Source organism: Polypterus senegalus, chromosome 8 (assembly GCF_016835505.1).
Source record: "Polypterus senegalus isolate Bchr_013 chromosome 8, ASM1683550v1, whole genome shotgun sequence".
Classification (NCBI taxonomy): Eukaryota; Metazoa; Chordata; class Cladistia; order Polypteriformes; family Polypteridae; genus Polypterus; species Polypterus senegalus.
Window position 1 is genome coordinate 177,496,152 of NC_053161.1, and position 16,966 is coordinate 177,513,117.

Genomic DNA, 16,966 nt, shown 5'->3' on the forward strand with positions numbered 1-16,966 from the left:
TACCAAGATAGGTGGATTAGCAGATAATTTGGAATTTATTATATCATCACAGAAGGACTTGGATAGCAAACAGGCTTAGGCAGATTTGTGGCAGATGAAGTTTAATGTCAGTAAATGTAAAGTATTCACATAGGAAGTAAAAATGTGAGGTTTGAATACACAATGGGAGGTCGGAAAATCGAGAGTACGGCTCATGAGAAGGATTTAGGAGTCATAGTGGACTCTAAGCTATCGACTTCCAGACAGTGTTGTTTAGAAGCCATTAAGAAGGCTAACAGACTGTCAGGTTATATAGTGCCTTGATGTGTGGAGTACAAGTCACAGGAGGTTCTGCTCAAGCTTTATAACACACTGGTGAGGCCTCATCTGGAGTCCTGGGTGCAGTTGTGGCCTCCAGGTTACAAAAAGGACACAGCAGCACTAGAAAAGGTCCAGAAAAGAGTGACTACACTGATTCCAGGGCTACAGGGGTTGAGTTATGAGGAAAGATTAAAAGAGCTGAGCCTTTACAGTTTAAACAAAAGAAGATTAAGACATGACATGAGTGAAGTGTTTAACATTATGAAGGGAATTAGTACAGAGGATCGAGACGGTGAATTCAAAATGAGTTCATCAAGAACACGGGGACACAGTTGGAAACTTGTTAAGGGGAAATTTCACACAAACATTAGGAAGTTTTTCTTTACACAAAGAACGATAGACACTTGGAATAAGCGACCAAGTAGTGTGGTAGACAGTAGGACTTTAGGGACTTTCAAAACTCGACTTGGTGTTTTAAAAGAATTACGTGGATAGGACTGGCGAGCTTTGTTGAGCTGAATAGTCTGATCTCATCTAGATCGTCCTAATTACAAAGTCACTCGCATTCGTGTCCAAGGCCACACAAAGCCAAGTTAGATTTGCCAGTCAAGTAAAACTGTGCATCTTCAGAACGTTGGAGGTGTGCGGTAAGTCTGAGTGGAGGAAATGAAGATTCACGTAGCCATATGCAGTGTCGTCACCCAAACCCCGAGCACTTACCCTCCATCTCTGTCTGCCTGAAGGTGGTGGGATTCTTTTTTATCTTGGTATACCTTTAGTGTCCGTCGTACTTGATGACGTCACGCCACACTCCACCACAGGCACACGTGAAATGTGTGTTAAAAATAAATGCAAGATTTTTTTTTTATTCGGTAATACTAACAACCATTATTTATGAATTCAATATCAAGAATGTAATTTGAAGTGTCGAGCATGCGCTTTGAAAACTATACCAGCTCGCTGAATCTACCGAATAAGTGAGGAGCAGCGCTGTTAGTGTTTCTTCAAACAATCTGCCCATTTGCTTAAGGCAGGGGTCCCTAACTCCGGTCCTGGAGGGCCCCAGTGGCTGCAGGTTTTCATTCTAACCTTTTTCTTAATTAATAACCTGTTTTTGTTGCTTATTAACTTCTTTTGAATTAAATTTAATTGATTTGTTTTTTTTAAGATTTGTTCCCCTGAATTTCTTCATTGTTCCTCTGAATTGTTTCATTTCTTTCCTTAAATTGCACCCAAAGGGAAATGAAATGTGAAGTGAATGAGCCAACAGAAGACCAACTAAGTCAGGGCCTGAAACTCCAACCAATTTCACTCCAACCTTAATTAGGTGCTAATTTTTGTTGTTGATTAAACCCGCAACCCGCTCTTTAATTCCATGACTTGTTGCTGCTCTCATTGTGCAATAGCATATACTGTATGTATGTGTATATATATATATATATATATTTACACTCACCTAAAGGATTATTAGGAACACCTGTTCAATTTCTCACTAATGTAATTATCTAATCAACCAATCACATGGCAGTTGCTTCAATGCATTTAGGGGTGTGGTCCTGGTCAAGACAATCTCCTGAACTCCAAACTGAATGTCAGAATGGGAAAGAAAGGCGATTTCAGCAATTTGGAGCGTGGCATGGTTGTTGGTGCCAGACGGGCCGGTCTGAGTATTTCACAATCTGCTCAGTTACTGGGATTTTCACGCACAACCATTTCTAGGGTTTACAAAGAATGGTGTGAAAAGGGAAAAACATCCAGTATGCGGCAGTCCTGTGGGCGAAAATGCTTTGTTGATGCTAGAGGTCAGAGGAGAATGGGCCGACTGATTCAAGCTGATAGAAGAGCAACTTTGACTGAAATAATCACTCGTTAAAACCGAGGTATGCAGCAAAGCATTTGTGAAGCCACAACACGCACAACCTTGAGGCGGATGGGCTACAACAGCAGAAGACCCCACCGGGTACCACTCATCTCCACTACAAATAGGAAAAAGAGGCTACAATTTGCACAAGCTCACCAAAATTGGACAGTTGAAGACTGGAAAAATGTTGCCTGGTCTGATGAGTCTCGATTTCTGTTGAGACATTCAAATGGTAGAGTCAGAATTTGGCGTAAACCGAATGAGAAAATGGATCCATCATGCTTTGTTACCACTGTGCAGGCTGGTGGTGGTGGTGTAATGGTGTGGGGGATGTTTTCTTGGCACACTTTAGGCCCCTTAGTGCCAATTGGGCATCGTTTAAATGCCACAGGCTACCTGAGCATTGTTTCTGACCATGTCCATCCCTTCATGCCCACCATCCTCTGATGGCTACTTCCAGCAGGATAATGCACCATGTCACAAAGCTCGAATCATTTCAAATTGGTTTCTTGAACATGACAATGAGTTCACTGTACTAAAATGGCCCCCACAGTCACCAGATCTCAACCCAATAGAGCATCTTTGGGATGTGGTGGAACGGAGCTTCGTGCCCTGGATGTGCATCCCACAAATCTCCATCAACTGCAAGATGCTATCCTATCAATATGGGCCAACATTTCTAAAGAATGCTTTCAGCACCTTGTTGAATCAATGCCACGAAAGGGGGTCAAACGCCATATTAGTATGGTGGTCCTAATAATCCTTTAGGTGAGTGTGTGTGTATATATATATATATATATATATATATATATATATATATATATATATATATAAAATATATGTTGATTTTCTCTTTTTTAAGAGCGCTGTCAAAATGTTTTGGGGACCTGAGCAGATCTGCATTACTCAGGCCTTCACCTCTCTTTATTTTCGGATATTGTATGATCAACAGTGTTGGTCATGTTTTGCTGGTCACGTTTTGGCTCATTTTGTATCTCATTATTGTTTGGCTGCTAATTAAGGAAAAAGAAACAATTAAGGGGTCTGAGTCTTTAAGAGCAAGTCAAATGACATGAATTCAAAAGAAGTTAATTAGGAGCAAAAACAGGTTGGTAATTAAGAAAAAGGATAGAATGAAAGCCTGCAGCCACAGGGGCCCTTCAGGACCGGAGTTGGGGTCCCCGGGTTTATGGACTCGTCAATTTTACTTCATACTCAACTGCTTACTCTATTTGGTGTTCGTGTCAGAACCATGAGATTTTTGGTAAACTTATGTCACAGAGAAATCAGACCGAGGGAAAATACAATCGAACGGTTTATGAAAAGCGGTATTCAAATCCGAGTAGAATAAAGACAGATGCTCATAACATTTTGATGTCTAATACTGAGACTTGAATCTATACAAACCTTCAAGCAATATCACGCTTTCTGTCTTAAAGTAAGGCAAAATGTTCACACAGATTATACGTTTACAGCACATCTACGTCACTTTACAAAATATTTTTCCTAATTGTTCACTCTTCGTTTTAAAGGGAAGCAGAGACAGCCGCGAGCAGCTGCATGTAAACAAAAGAGCGCGCGTGCGCCTAAACGGCAGGCAACGCGACGAGCCGCGTGACGTCACAAACGCGACGAAAAGGGATGTCGGCTCGTGTGTCTGTGTCTTACAAGCAGAGAACGAGGCAGTTGCCTTTCTCATATTACCAAGAGGCACAAGGTAAGTGATCCGAGTTTTGGGCCGTGACTTTACGGATGATGGATTTTTCATTATTTGCTCTAGTCAGTGTTACGCGATTTGAATCACAGGCAAGCCGAGTCTTAAGGGTCCTGCTCCAGTGAATTTCTCTTTGCCGTTCACGGACGCCTGGTCTCCTGTTTGAGACTCAAAACACGACACGTTGTCGACTCCGATTTCCATCTCAAAGTTCCCAGACACGTTCCGTTGGTGTCCTCTGTTGATCGCCGAATCCCTTGAGCTCGAGAAGGAAGCAACATCACGCAGAAATAGCGCCTTGTTCTTTTCTGCATTTCCTGTTTGTTTACAAGAAAACCCACAGCTACAAGTGACGCAAAGTTCAGTCAAAGGGCAGCCAATGGGACAGTTTAGCTGTTGGTTAAAGAGAAGAGCTGCATGGACTGAATGGTTTTCTCTCACTTGTCATATTTCGTATATGAAGGGGATACAGAATCTGTTGATCCTTTTCTTAATAATATACGAAGATCCACCTTCAAAGTTGTCAACACATCATTACATTTGGATAATGTCTCCTTTAGCTCAGACGAACGCCTTGCAATATAATTACTACATCATACTAGTTACGTTTTATAGACAGAAGAAAAGTAATTCCAGTAGGAAACCATCAGCTGTACAGTTTGGATGTACTGAGTTATTAAATAATTCAACAGCATTAACGAGTTTGCGATGTCACAATAGAAAGAAAAAAAGGTACATCAATTACTTTGTTAATGCTTTTCAATCTCGATTAATTTAAAAATCCATATTAATACTGTTGCTGTTTATGCTTTTTTTTTTCTTTTTTATCCTATTAATGCTTTTCAGATCCAATTAGTTTAAGTGTAATGTAAAACTGTAATTGACCCATGTTTTATGCTTATATATTTTTCATTTTCCATGCTGTCAACTGGCCATATTTCAGCAATTAGTTAGACAAATGTTGTTGGTTACGTCTGCATAATGACTCTCTGGGACCAACTGCCAAGTCTGAAGTGTTTTTCTTTTTAATTTTCTTCCTTTTTAGTCCTATTATTATAATTTATTAATATATTTATTTAAATCTAGAAACTAGGTGGCAAGCCAGCCCAACCTGGTGCTGGTCCCAAGCCAAGAAAAAACAGAGAGGGCTATTGTCAGGAAGGGCATCCTGCGGTAAAACTTAACTAAAACTTTAATAATGGTATCAATCCAAGCAGCTGTGAAAATGTAATTTATTTATTTATTTTCTGTTAAAAGCCAAATTTCATTCTTGGGGATTAAGTTCAATCAATGTACTAATTCTGTATTTTGACATTTACAAAGTCTATACTTGTAGTTTACATGAGAACTTGTCGCAGCTCCCTGCGCCGGCGCTCGGTGAAGTGCGCTAAGCAAACAAAAAAGTGAACTTGATTAAGAATTCCTATGGAAATCTCCCTGTAATGTTGTTACATGCTATTACTACTGTATCATGCTAGCTACATTTAATAGACATCTCTCTATTATAATAAATACACTTTGGGAAGAGAGAAGAGGCATGATTTCCTCAAAGAGACAATATCATGTCCCGTAAGACCAGACTTTGTGCCAAGAGATTGAACCACACCCAGGGCCGGAAATAAAAGACAAAGAGTAGATGACAAAGTAGAGCGTCATAAAGAATTCAAAATCATTGGCGCGATGCACACGCAGAGCAGGTTAGAGATAATGGAAGTATGAAAATTCGAAAATCTCAAAAAAATGATAGTAAAGATCACATTAGCGCAAACAAATGGAAATCATTACTTTGTGAAATAACGGAGCAGCAAAAAGAGATCGAATATATGTTGTTCGGATTTAAACTTTAAGTTGGAGACTTATAGATTGTCTAATTTGTGTTGCCATCAGGGAAAAGTCGTCTTTCTTCCGAATGAAGAGGCGTATCCACGAGAATTAAAAGATTTGTTGTTTGGTGAAAGTGAAATCCCGTGAGAAAAAATTTCAAGCCCGTGAGACAAGACTTTATGCAAAGAGATTTGGGAAGAGTCCTGCCTGCATCTAAAACATTTACAACCACACACACGGTTCAATCATTTCTCATTTGTGTGACTGCTATTGTCAGACGCAGTTTGTGTAAGAGAGAAAGAAACGATACTCACTCATGAGCTGTTATAGGTTGCGTTGTCATGATGTAATTCCACCTATGGAATCAAAATATATAAAATATATGGACATAGGTGATATGACAGAAGTATGTAGATATTGTTTGGCTTTAAACTTTAAGTCAGAGACTTGTAGATCGTCTAATTTGTGTTGCCATCAGGGAGAAGTACTGTTTCTTCCCAATGAAGAGGCCAATCTGCGAGAATTAAAAGATTTGTTGTTTGGTGAAAGTGAAATCCACAAACGCTGTCACGCTTGGGTCACAGAGTTGCACAGATACACAGGAGATTTTAGAGACAGAAACGTTATTCAAACACTTCGAACAAACATAAGACTCTTTCAGGAGTGACTCGAGCTCCGTGTGTAAAAAAATAGAATATCTTCCTCTTCATAGGGCTGCACCTTGGGAGCGGGATAAGAAAATAATTTCCAGAAGTTTATCATCATGTATATAGTTTGTATGTACAGATTTCTGGAGCACTTAGTAGTACTAGGTTGTTGTACCGTGTTAGCCATTATGAATGTAGAGAAAAGCCAAGCAAAATGACACCTTTTATTGGCTAACTAAAAAGATTACAATATGCAAGCTTTCGAGGCAACTCAGGCCCCTTCTTCAGGAGTACTGAGTGCAGTTTTGGTCTCCAGTCTACTAAAAGGACACAGCAGCACTAGATGTGGTCTAGAGAAGAGCGACTAGGCTGATTCCAGGGCTACAGGGGTTGAATTATGAGGAAAGATTAAAAGAGCTGAGCCTTTACAGTTTAAGCAAAAGAAGATTAAGAGGTGACCTGACTGAAGTGTTTAAAATTATGAAGGGAATTAGTACAGTGGATCGAGACGGTGACTTTAAAATGAGTTCATCAAGAACACGGGGACACAGTTAGAAGGAACTTGTGAAGGGTAAATTTCACACAAACGTTAGGAAGTTTTTCTTTACACAGAGAACCACAGACACTTGGAATAAGCGACCAAGTAGTGTGGTAGACAGTAAGACGTTAGGGGCTTTCAAAACTCGACTTGATGTTACATTAGAAGAAATAAGTGGATAGGATTGACGAGCTTTGTTGGGTTGAATGGCCTGCTCTCATCTAGATAAATTATTTTAAAAAAAATCATCAGCATAATCTACAAAGTCCATTAATAAGTTTGTGGTGCTGCCAAGAGAGAAAGAAAGTAAATCTATTACATTGTGAATGCTTTTCCACTTTAATTAAATTCATATTTAATACTAGCTGATGCCCACCGTAGCATACAGTGGTATAGGAATAGGAACAGAAATATATTCGATTACGTAAATATAAGAGATAACAACCCCAAAAAGATGTTGTTGTAGAATGTAAGTAATTCCTGCAGCTTAATCCAAAAGACTCGTTACTACAATATCAGGTCTGTGCTCTGGTCTTTGGGTATCCGACAGTGCATGTAGAATTTCCGGCCAAGCAGGATTACATGTGAAAGTGATAAATAAATCAGGCTTTCCGAATTTGCGTACTATGGCCACGGCATCCTGATAGTTTTGTTGCATTTATCTTGGACTTCCTGCAAATGTGGATGGTAATATGATCACGATCAGTTATTTGCAGTGCGTCTGACAGTCCTTTGTATCGTTCCACGTGCAGAACTTGTTGATGTAATCGGAGATCGTTGAGACGCGCGCCCTCTGTTTTAACATACGCATCTACGATGTGCTATTGGAATAGTTTGCTGCTGGAGTGCACAATATTAAATATATTCCTCATTGATAATCTGTACGCATAAAACTGCTATTGAGTAAGCTTTATTCGCTTGGCGGTTCTTTTATTGGGAACATGTTGTAAACGTTTGTGCCAGCCAATGTCTCCGTAAGAGAATAAAAGTGGGTAAACCATAGAATCGCAATTCATATTGAGAGTGGAAAACTGTTTACAGGAGTTGCCTATGGGATAGATGCAAATAGGCCTTTCAGCAGGGGGTTCGCCATCTTCTCCAAGAAAAATCGCTGCAACATCGGTGTGACATGTTGGGGCATTGTATCGTCGTAAATCCTGACTAGGGTTTTCCTTAAAAACCATTCATACTGTTGCTGTTGGACTGGACTGAGCGATTTCACGCATGTGTTTGTATGATTTAGCAAAGGGGTTGATTGTTCTGAGCATAGAATCTAGCTGGAGGAGTACATTTTTGCTGCATGTACAGTTTGCTTTATTTTGTAAGCGTACTTGAGCAGCTTGTGCTGTGTCAAAAACATACAGCTGTCCATATCCTGGAGAGGTAGAAGTGTTAGCGTAAAGTGGAGAGATTTGGTGATAAATTTTAAAACCGTATGGTCCGTGGCCAGGAGGTTGAGCTATCTGTGCACCCATGGAAGCAGAGGTGTATGGGAGGCCGCAGGCAGCATGGAGGAGGGTTTGGAAGAGGATGAATAGGAATCGAGAAATGCCATGTTGGCTGCGAGTGAATGGGACCGGTTTTGAAGTGGAAGCAGGACGAACCAGAAGAGAAATATATATTTAATATAAATACTGTTGCTTCAGCAGACCCCCGTGACCCTGTGTTAGGATATAGCGGGTTGTAAAATGACTGACTTACTATTGGTGTTCCAAGTTTTATGCTGTGTATATTAAAAAAAAAAAAATAAGAACTTATCAGTATTTGCGTTATATTTTCTTGGGATGTGGAAAGCATTTAATAAACCGTAAATTTTAAGTATCCTGCATGACTTGGCTCACACAAATATGCATATTGCTTAATTTGGAGAATCCAAATGTACCTCACATAACTCGACATGGAAGATAAATCTAACTTTATACTGGAAACATATTCTAAATTGCCGCTCTGAGGGTTATTTTATTAATTGGATGGTGTCTGGGCAATGCTTTCAACAGCAATTCTCTTTATTTTGTTATTGATTAAAAAATCATGTAAGAAAACATCCAGACTGAGTGACGGTGTTCCCTTTGTTATGCTAGACATTTCAATGTCACTGGAGGATAAGGGTTATGAATTTAGAGCATTATAAAATTATTTTACTTTTTGTCTTCTTTGCTAGTTTCATTTATTGATAATACACTAATGAGAAAGAGGCCAGTGGTGTGATTGCTTTTAATTAAAGCGGGAAAAACTCCTGGGATAGAGTTACATGCCATTTTAGATTCTCATTTTGAAGAGAGGTTTTCATCCATCCATCCATTATCCAACCCACTATATCCTAACTACAGTGTCACAGGGGGTCTGCTGGAGCCAATCTCAGCCAACACAGGGCGCAAGGCAGGAAACAAACCCCGGGCAGGGAGCCAGCCCACCTCAGGGTACACATACCCACCCACACACACACAACAGGGACGCACCTAACCTGCATGTCTTTGGACTGCGGGAGGAAACCCACACAGACACGGGGAGAACATGCAAACTCCACGCCGGGAGGACCCGGGAAGTGAACCCACAGGTCTCCTTAATGTGAGGCGGCAGCACTACCATGCCACCCTGAGAGGTTTTCATATTATTGTTTTTATTATTATTAATATTCTTCTTCTTCATATTATTATATTACATTACTAGCCATCCCCCGCGGCTCTGACCACGTATTACTGAAGCAGCACAGTGAGGAGGCCCCGCCCAGCTCTCTACTCCTGATGTCACTCTTCCCCCTCCCCTCGGCCTGCAGCCTCTGTCTCAGATTGGCACGAATATATCGCTCCTGCAAGAGAACTCTGATTCTTAGCGAAATGAGAGAAGTCGCAAAATCAACTGTAACGTTCAAGAAGATTATACCAAAAAAAAAAAAGATCTAAATCTGTTAAGTAGTACTCTCGTTCGGTAACTAAGCGGAGTTAAGGTTACGCCGCCCCAAGGCAGACACATGAGAGAGGAGGGCTCCGCCCCCTCCCCGCAGCCCGATGAGTCTTTCTCGGATTCGCGCTAATACATCGGTACCATAAGTGAACTATGATACTTAGCGTGATGAGAAAGTCGCAAAATCAACGGAATGTTCAAGCAAGTTATAGAAAAAAAAACCAATCTAAATCCATGAAGTAGTTCTCTCGTGAAAAGCGGACATAAATGGAGTTATTTGGTCATAACAAAAAGTGTGTTGCATGGCGGAAGAAGAACACCTGCTACCTGCTGTCAAATTTGGTGGAGGTTCCATCATGCTGAGGGACTGTGTGGCTAGTTCATGGACTGGAGCCCTTGTTAAAGTCGAGGATCGGATGAATTCAACCCAATATCAACAAATTCTTCAGGATAATGTTCAAGAATCAGTCACAAAGTTTAAGTTAGGCAGGGGTTGGATATTCCAACAAGACAATGACCCAAAACACAGTTGGAAATCTACAAAGGCCTTCATGCAGAGGTAGAAGTACAATGTTCTGGAATGGTCGTCACAGTCCCCTGACTTGAATATCATCGAAAATCTATGGGATGATTTGAAGCAGGCTGTCCATCAAATTGAACTGAACTGGAGAGATTTTGTATGAAGAATGGTCAAAAATACCTCCATCCAGAATCCAGACACTCATCACAGGCTATAGGAGGACAGCGTCGAGAGGCAAAAGGAGGCTCAACTGAGTATTGATGTCATATCTCTGTTGGGTGCCCACATTTATGCACCTGTCTAATTCTGTTATGATGCATATTGCATATTTTCTGTTAATCCAATAAACTTAATGTCACTGCTAAAATAGTACTGTGTCCATAAGGCATGTCAGATATTAAAAGGAAGTTGATACTTTGAAAGCTCAGCCAATGAGAAACGAAAATCCAAAAAATTAAGAGGGGCTCCCAAACTTTTTCATATGACTGTAGATATTCTTTGTGATATTGTAAGTTGATGTTTTCATCCTCTACATGAAAACCATCAACTGTTTCAGCATAGTCTGATATGCGTTTAACCAATTTACGGTGTAACAATTTTTGCGTTAATTTGTTTGACTTTGTTTTTTGCTTCCATATTTAGATGAATGGGCGCTTCTTAACTGGATCTTCGTAAGTGTGTGTGTGTTCGTTCATAAGTAAGCCATCCATCCATCCATCCATTATCCAACCCGCTATATTCTAATCACAGGGTCTGCTGGAGCCAATCCCAGCCAGCACAGGGTGCAAGGCAGAAATAAACCCTAGGCAGGGTGCCATCCCACCGCAGTCATAAGTAAGCCCTTTAATGGATTGGTGTCTGTCCAGGTTAATTGCCGGAATGCACCTGATGACCATGGTCTTGTTTGAAAATAGTTGTAAGTATGGCGTGACTTGAACGAATCTCATGGTAAAACTCTCCGTCTCGCGGGACTTCCTTCCAAAAAGTCTCTTCAAAAAAGTCACGTCTCGTCCCAAGATTTTTTTTATTATAATAGAGAGATGTTAGGTTTCTACCACAGTTTACACTTCATAATTTGAAATGAAGAGTGCCGAGCCAGCATACAATACAATCCAATACGATGCAATTTATTTTTGTATACCCAAAATCAGACAAGAAGTCTGCCTCTTGACAGTCCGCCAGCCTTGAATCTCTAAGAAGACAAGGAAAAACCCAGTAGGGGAAAAAATGGAAGAAACCTCGGGAAAGGCAGTCCAAAAAGAGACCCCTTTCCAGGTAGGTTGGGTGTGCAGTGGGGGTCAATACACTACAATACACAGAACAAATCTAACATTTTTATTTTTATACTGTATTGAGGAAGTACGGAGCCGAATTTAACAGTAGATGATATCACATCATGTAGTGTGGTCTTGTTTGAAAATAGTTGTAAGTATGGCGTGACTTGAACCATCAGCATACTGCAATGTGATTTCTCTGAACTCTCTTAACAGTAAGAGTATCAACTGTTTTTTTGGATCTTAATTGAGAAGCACCTCTTTGTGCAAAGAATTGTGGGAGTGTGAAACAAACTGCCAGGACCCGTCAACTGGTCAGTAGCTTAACAATTAGTTTAGTTTATGTTAGTCAGTTTGAAAGTAATTTTTGTGTGTCTTTATGTGTATCCATTCTGTCTTTAGTGATATGTAAAATTTGTACTTTTGCATTTTGGCTGAGAATTTGTTACAGTGCACTGTGCCTGCACCGGTGAGCAAAGCTGCATAAATATAAACTGGATGAAACATAGTTGAAGTAGAAACCGTAACAACTTTTAAGAAGTGTTTGGATGAGCTATTAGCTAAACAAACAAGCTCAATGGACTGAATGGACTCCTCTCAATTGCCAGATTTCTTATGCTCTAGAAGTTTAATTGGAATTAAATCTCATTCTTTCAACAGCAAGGAAGGAGTAGCTGCCGTTTTACGGCAACGTCAGGATGGAAATGAAACAGGAAACGTGTGACGTAAGTGCCACGGAGATAATGACTGTAACAGTTAAAGAGGAGGACTGTGAGTGGGGGTCCGTCCACTCCGAACAGGAGAGTCTGGGCGTTACAGATGAGGATTATGAACTGGTGACCGTGGGCATTAAAGAAGAAGCCGAGGAGACAGCGGTCATCGGCGAGATGCACAAACATAGAAGCGTGGAGCCCGTTGACTTCAAGGTGAGGTCTGAGCCCTTCAAGTCTGACGCAAAGAGGACCGAGGAGATCTCGTCAGGAGCAAGTAAGCATAAAACTATATGATAAAATATTATAAAATATATTATTTATATTCTAAAATAATATAAATTAACGTGTGTTGATTCTGGGGTCATGGAGTGCTGTGGTGGGCTCTCTATGTGAGTCTTTATGTGAAAAATGGAAATGTGCTAAGGTTTCAAATTTTTTGGTGAAAAGTGAGCAAAGTTCTTTTTTTATTTTCTTTTATTAAATTACACAAGAAGCGTTTATTTAAATAACTCCAGAGATTTTTGGGAGCGTGACATTTTTAACAGTTAAATGTTTCTTATCTTTATCGTAATGGGGAAAGCCTGCAGAGGGGCTCGGTTAGGGGGTCATCACAACCGTGACCTCGTCTGTTAACACTAACAGCATGTGATTTTTTTTTTTTTTAAAAAAGAAAAAGTTACAGTGTTTTCATTTGAGGGGCTTCGACGTCAAAAGAACTTATATTTCAATACTAATTTGGTACAAAAGTACAGAAAACAAAACGGTTACCAGCATTATAAAGTTACGTTAAGTACCGACAATTACTAATCTGTTAAATCCCACTCTTTGGTCATATTTTTTTGTTAACCATCTAATAATACAAATATACACTGTGTGCACAATTATTAGGCAAGTGAGTATTTTGACCATATCATCATTTTGAATGCGTATATTCCAACTCCAAGCTGTATTAACTTGAATGCTTATTGGATTTAAGCACGTCAGGTGATGTGTATTTGTGTAATGAGGGAGGGTGTGGCCTAAGGAGATCAACACCCTATATCAAGGTGTGCAGAATTATTAGGCAGCTAGTTTTCCTCGGGCAAAATGGGCCAAAAAGAGATTTAACTGACTCTGAAAAGTCAAAAATTGTAAAAAGTCTTTCAGAGGGATGCAGCACTTTTGGAATTGCTAAGATATTGGTGTGTGATCACAGAACCATCAAACATTTTGTTGCAAATAGTCAACAGGGTCGCAAGAAACGTGTTGAGAACAAAAGACGCAAATTAGCTGCCAAAGATTTGAGAAGAATCAAACGTGAAGCTACCAGGAACCCATTATCCTCCAGTACTTTCATATTCCAGAGCTGCAACCTACCTGGAGTGCCCAGAAGTACAAGGTGTTCAGTGCTCAAAGACATGGCCAAGGTAAGGAGGGCTGAAACCCAACCACCACTGAACAAGAAACATAAGTTGAAACGTCAAAACTGGGCCAAGAAATATCTGAAGACAGATTTTTTTCAAAGGTTTTATGGACCGATGAGATGAGAGTGACTCTTGATGGACCAGATGGATGGACCTGTGGATCAGTAATGGGCACAGAGCTCCACTCCAACGTGGAGGTGGGGTACTGGTATGAGCTGGTATTTTAAAGATGAGCTAGTTGGACCTTTTGCATTGAAGATGAACTCAAAATCAACTCCCAAACCTACTGCCAGTTTTTCGAAGACACTTTCTTCAAACAGTGATACAGGAAGAAGACCATGATTTTTATGCAGGCCAATGCTCCATCACTTGCATCGAAGTTCTCCACTGCGTGGCCAGCCAGTAAAGGCCTTAAAGATGAAGGAATAATGACATGGCCCCCCTTCCTCATCTGACCTAAACCCTATCGAGAACTTGTGGGCACTTCTTAAACGCTAGATTTACGGGGGAGAAAAACAATACACCTCTCTGAAGAGTGTCTGGGAGGCTGTAGTCACTGCTCCACAAAAAGCTGATCGTCAACAGATCAAGAAACTGACAGACTCCATGAATGGAAAGGCTTATGACTGTTATTGGAAAGAAGGGTGGCTATATTGGTCATTGATTGATTGATTGATTTTTTTTTTGAAATGTCAGAGATGTTTATTTGTAAATTTTGAGGTGTTTGTTTATTATTCTCACTATAACAGATGAAAATAAACAAGTGAGATGGGAAAATTGTCATTTTTCCTTTAGTTGCATAATAAATCTGCACACTAATAGTTGCCTAATAATTGTGTGCACATATGTATTCCCCTGATGATGTTCACACTCACATTTCCGTTGTGAAACATTCAGGTTTCAGGTTTATTAACATTTTGGATTGACTGATAGCACTGTGTTTGTTCCATATTAAAATTAATCCTCAAAAATACAACTTGCCTAATAATTCTGCACTCCCTGTAAAATCTTACATAACCATCCATTTTACAACCCGCTATATCCTAACTACAGGGTCACGGGGGTCTGCTGGTGCCAATCCCAGCCAACACAGGGCGCAAGGCAGGAAACAAACCCCGGGCAGGGCGCACAAGCACACACTAGGGACAATTTAGGCTTGCCAGTGCACCTAACCTGCATGTCTTTGGACTGTGGGAGGAAACCCACGCAGACACGAGGAGAGAACATGCAGACTCCACGCAGGGAGGACCCAGGAAGCAGGTCTCCTTACTGTGAGGTGGCAGCACTACCCACTGCGCCACCATGCCGCCCATACAATAACAAATGTTATAAACTTAACAGAGTGGGTCTCTGACAAACCAGATTTGGAAAGTCTGTTGTTAACAAAAACCGCTTTAAAGAGTTTGTTTAAATGGAAGTATCTTGGAATTCACTAATTCAACTGTACAGGTATAAGACTGTTTGGATTTTTTATATTTAGTTTGGATTTTAAGCAGTTTTCAGTTACAGACCAGAAAATAAATTTAGAATGTGCACATGCTAAGGTAAGTCAGATAGATAGTTTATGATATCATTCATTATAAAAACCTATGCTGAAATTCCCCCAAGATTCCTAACTCTGCATTTGCTATTCTCTGGCAGAGACCCTTCATCTCTGGCACACTTTAAAGTTCAAGCCCTGCATTGTATTTTGATATTTAGGAATGCCAATGCTTGTTAACTTAAGTGACAGTTGGGTAACTCTTAGTATTTTAAAGCTGTTGCTACAGTTTGTATTTATATTTGGAGGGTCTGATCAGCGCTCTCAAGAGCCTGAGAGAGGAGTCTGAGTGTCTGGGCTTGCGAGGGTCCTGATAAAAACCAAAGAGCCAGGCCTTTAATGACCTCTTGGGCACGGCCATCAGCAGTGTGTCTGTCTGTGGAGAGAGTGTTGACCTCGTCGAGAGGTTTACTTACCTTGGCAGTGACATTCATGTCTCTGGCGACTCTTCCTGTGAAGTCAGTAGACGGATTGGGAGAGCATGGGGGGGTCATGAGGTCACTGGAAAGGGCATGTGGTACTCCAGATATCTATGCAAAAGGACGAAGTCTTCACAGTCCTGCTGCTTCCTGTTTGTGAGACATGGACGCTATCCAGTGACCTGAGATGAAGACTGAACTCCATGTGTCTCTTCAGAGAATCCTTGGGTCCCGCTGGTTTATCTTTGTGTTGCTCACAGAGTCCCGAATGACGCACATTACCTGCATTGTGAGGGAGCGTCGGTTACGGAACTACTACCATGTGGCGCGATTCCCCGAGGGTGAGCCGGCTGACAAAGTGGCTGGACCAGGCCAAGGGGACACCCACGTAACACCTGTGGCAGATAGAGGGTCATTTATGGAGGGTGGGGCTTGGACTGTGTATCTGCCTGGGGTGTTGCCAACCAGGACCCTGAGCTGTTTCGTCGTGTGGTGGGTGCGACAACGTGCTGTACCAGTGCATGCACCCCAACCTGACTTGACCTGTATTGCAGAAAATGCACAATATCATTCATTTCAATAATGGAGGTACCTTAGTAAAAAGCCATTGTATGGGATGTGTGTTTTTGCTGTGGCTTTGACAGGTATCAAGCGTCATAAAAGTTCCCTGATATTGGTGTTGAATACAACGATTCTGGTATTGTGACATCTCGATTGAAGGGTATATTTGCAGACCATAATGAGAATATTGTTAAAACACTCTGGTTTTTCTGCATAGATTTATTATATGTGGTGTCTTCACTGCTGGATTAAGCCTGTTACGCTTCCTCACTGAGTGACGGGGACGATCACAAGATCGGACCCCAAGGGTTCACTCCCTAATAGGATACAAACATAACTTTTTCACACAGCTTCAGAATAAAAGGGATCAGTAAAACAGGCATGTAGAGTGTCGTTTTATGGTGTCTTGAGGTTTACCAATTATAAATAGGACATTTGTTTTTGATACGTGATTAATTACTGGTGGTCCTAGGTATTTAATTTGTTACCAGTGGTCCTAGCCCTCTAAGAGTGTCACCCAAAAAAATAAAAGTGATAAATTTCAAACATAAGTATGTGGAATATCTTTTCAGACTCCTCAAGATGTTTGGTTCAAATTGAACAGTTGAATGGCAACGCTGCCAAATATGAACAACGTGTCTGTAAACTTGTGACCCACTGGAATTGTGATCTGCTCGATCAAAAGTGAAATGCTCTGAGCTCTGTGAACATTGATGGGAAAAAAAAAAAAATTACCTTTGCCCCGCAC

At 40.7% G+C, this 16,966-nt stretch overlaps 1 protein-coding gene across 1 annotated transcript in view; it reads left to right on the forward strand.

The window, feature by feature from the left end:
• The first annotated feature begins 3,794 nt into the window (after positions 1–3,794).
• The window catches only part of LOC120533472 (gastrula zinc finger protein XlCGF26.1-like), a 48,382-nt gene continuing 35,210 nt past the window's right edge, over positions 3,795–16,966 (forward strand). Inside the window, exons 1-2 of the mRNA XM_039760387.1 lie at positions 3,795–3,878; positions 12,243–12,569. Of these exons, the coding sequence (XP_039616321.1) occupies positions 12,281–12,569 (289 nt within the window). The 5' untranslated portion in view covers positions 3,795–3,878; positions 12,243–12,280. The remainder of the gene's footprint in view (positions 3,879–12,242; positions 12,570–16,966) is intronic.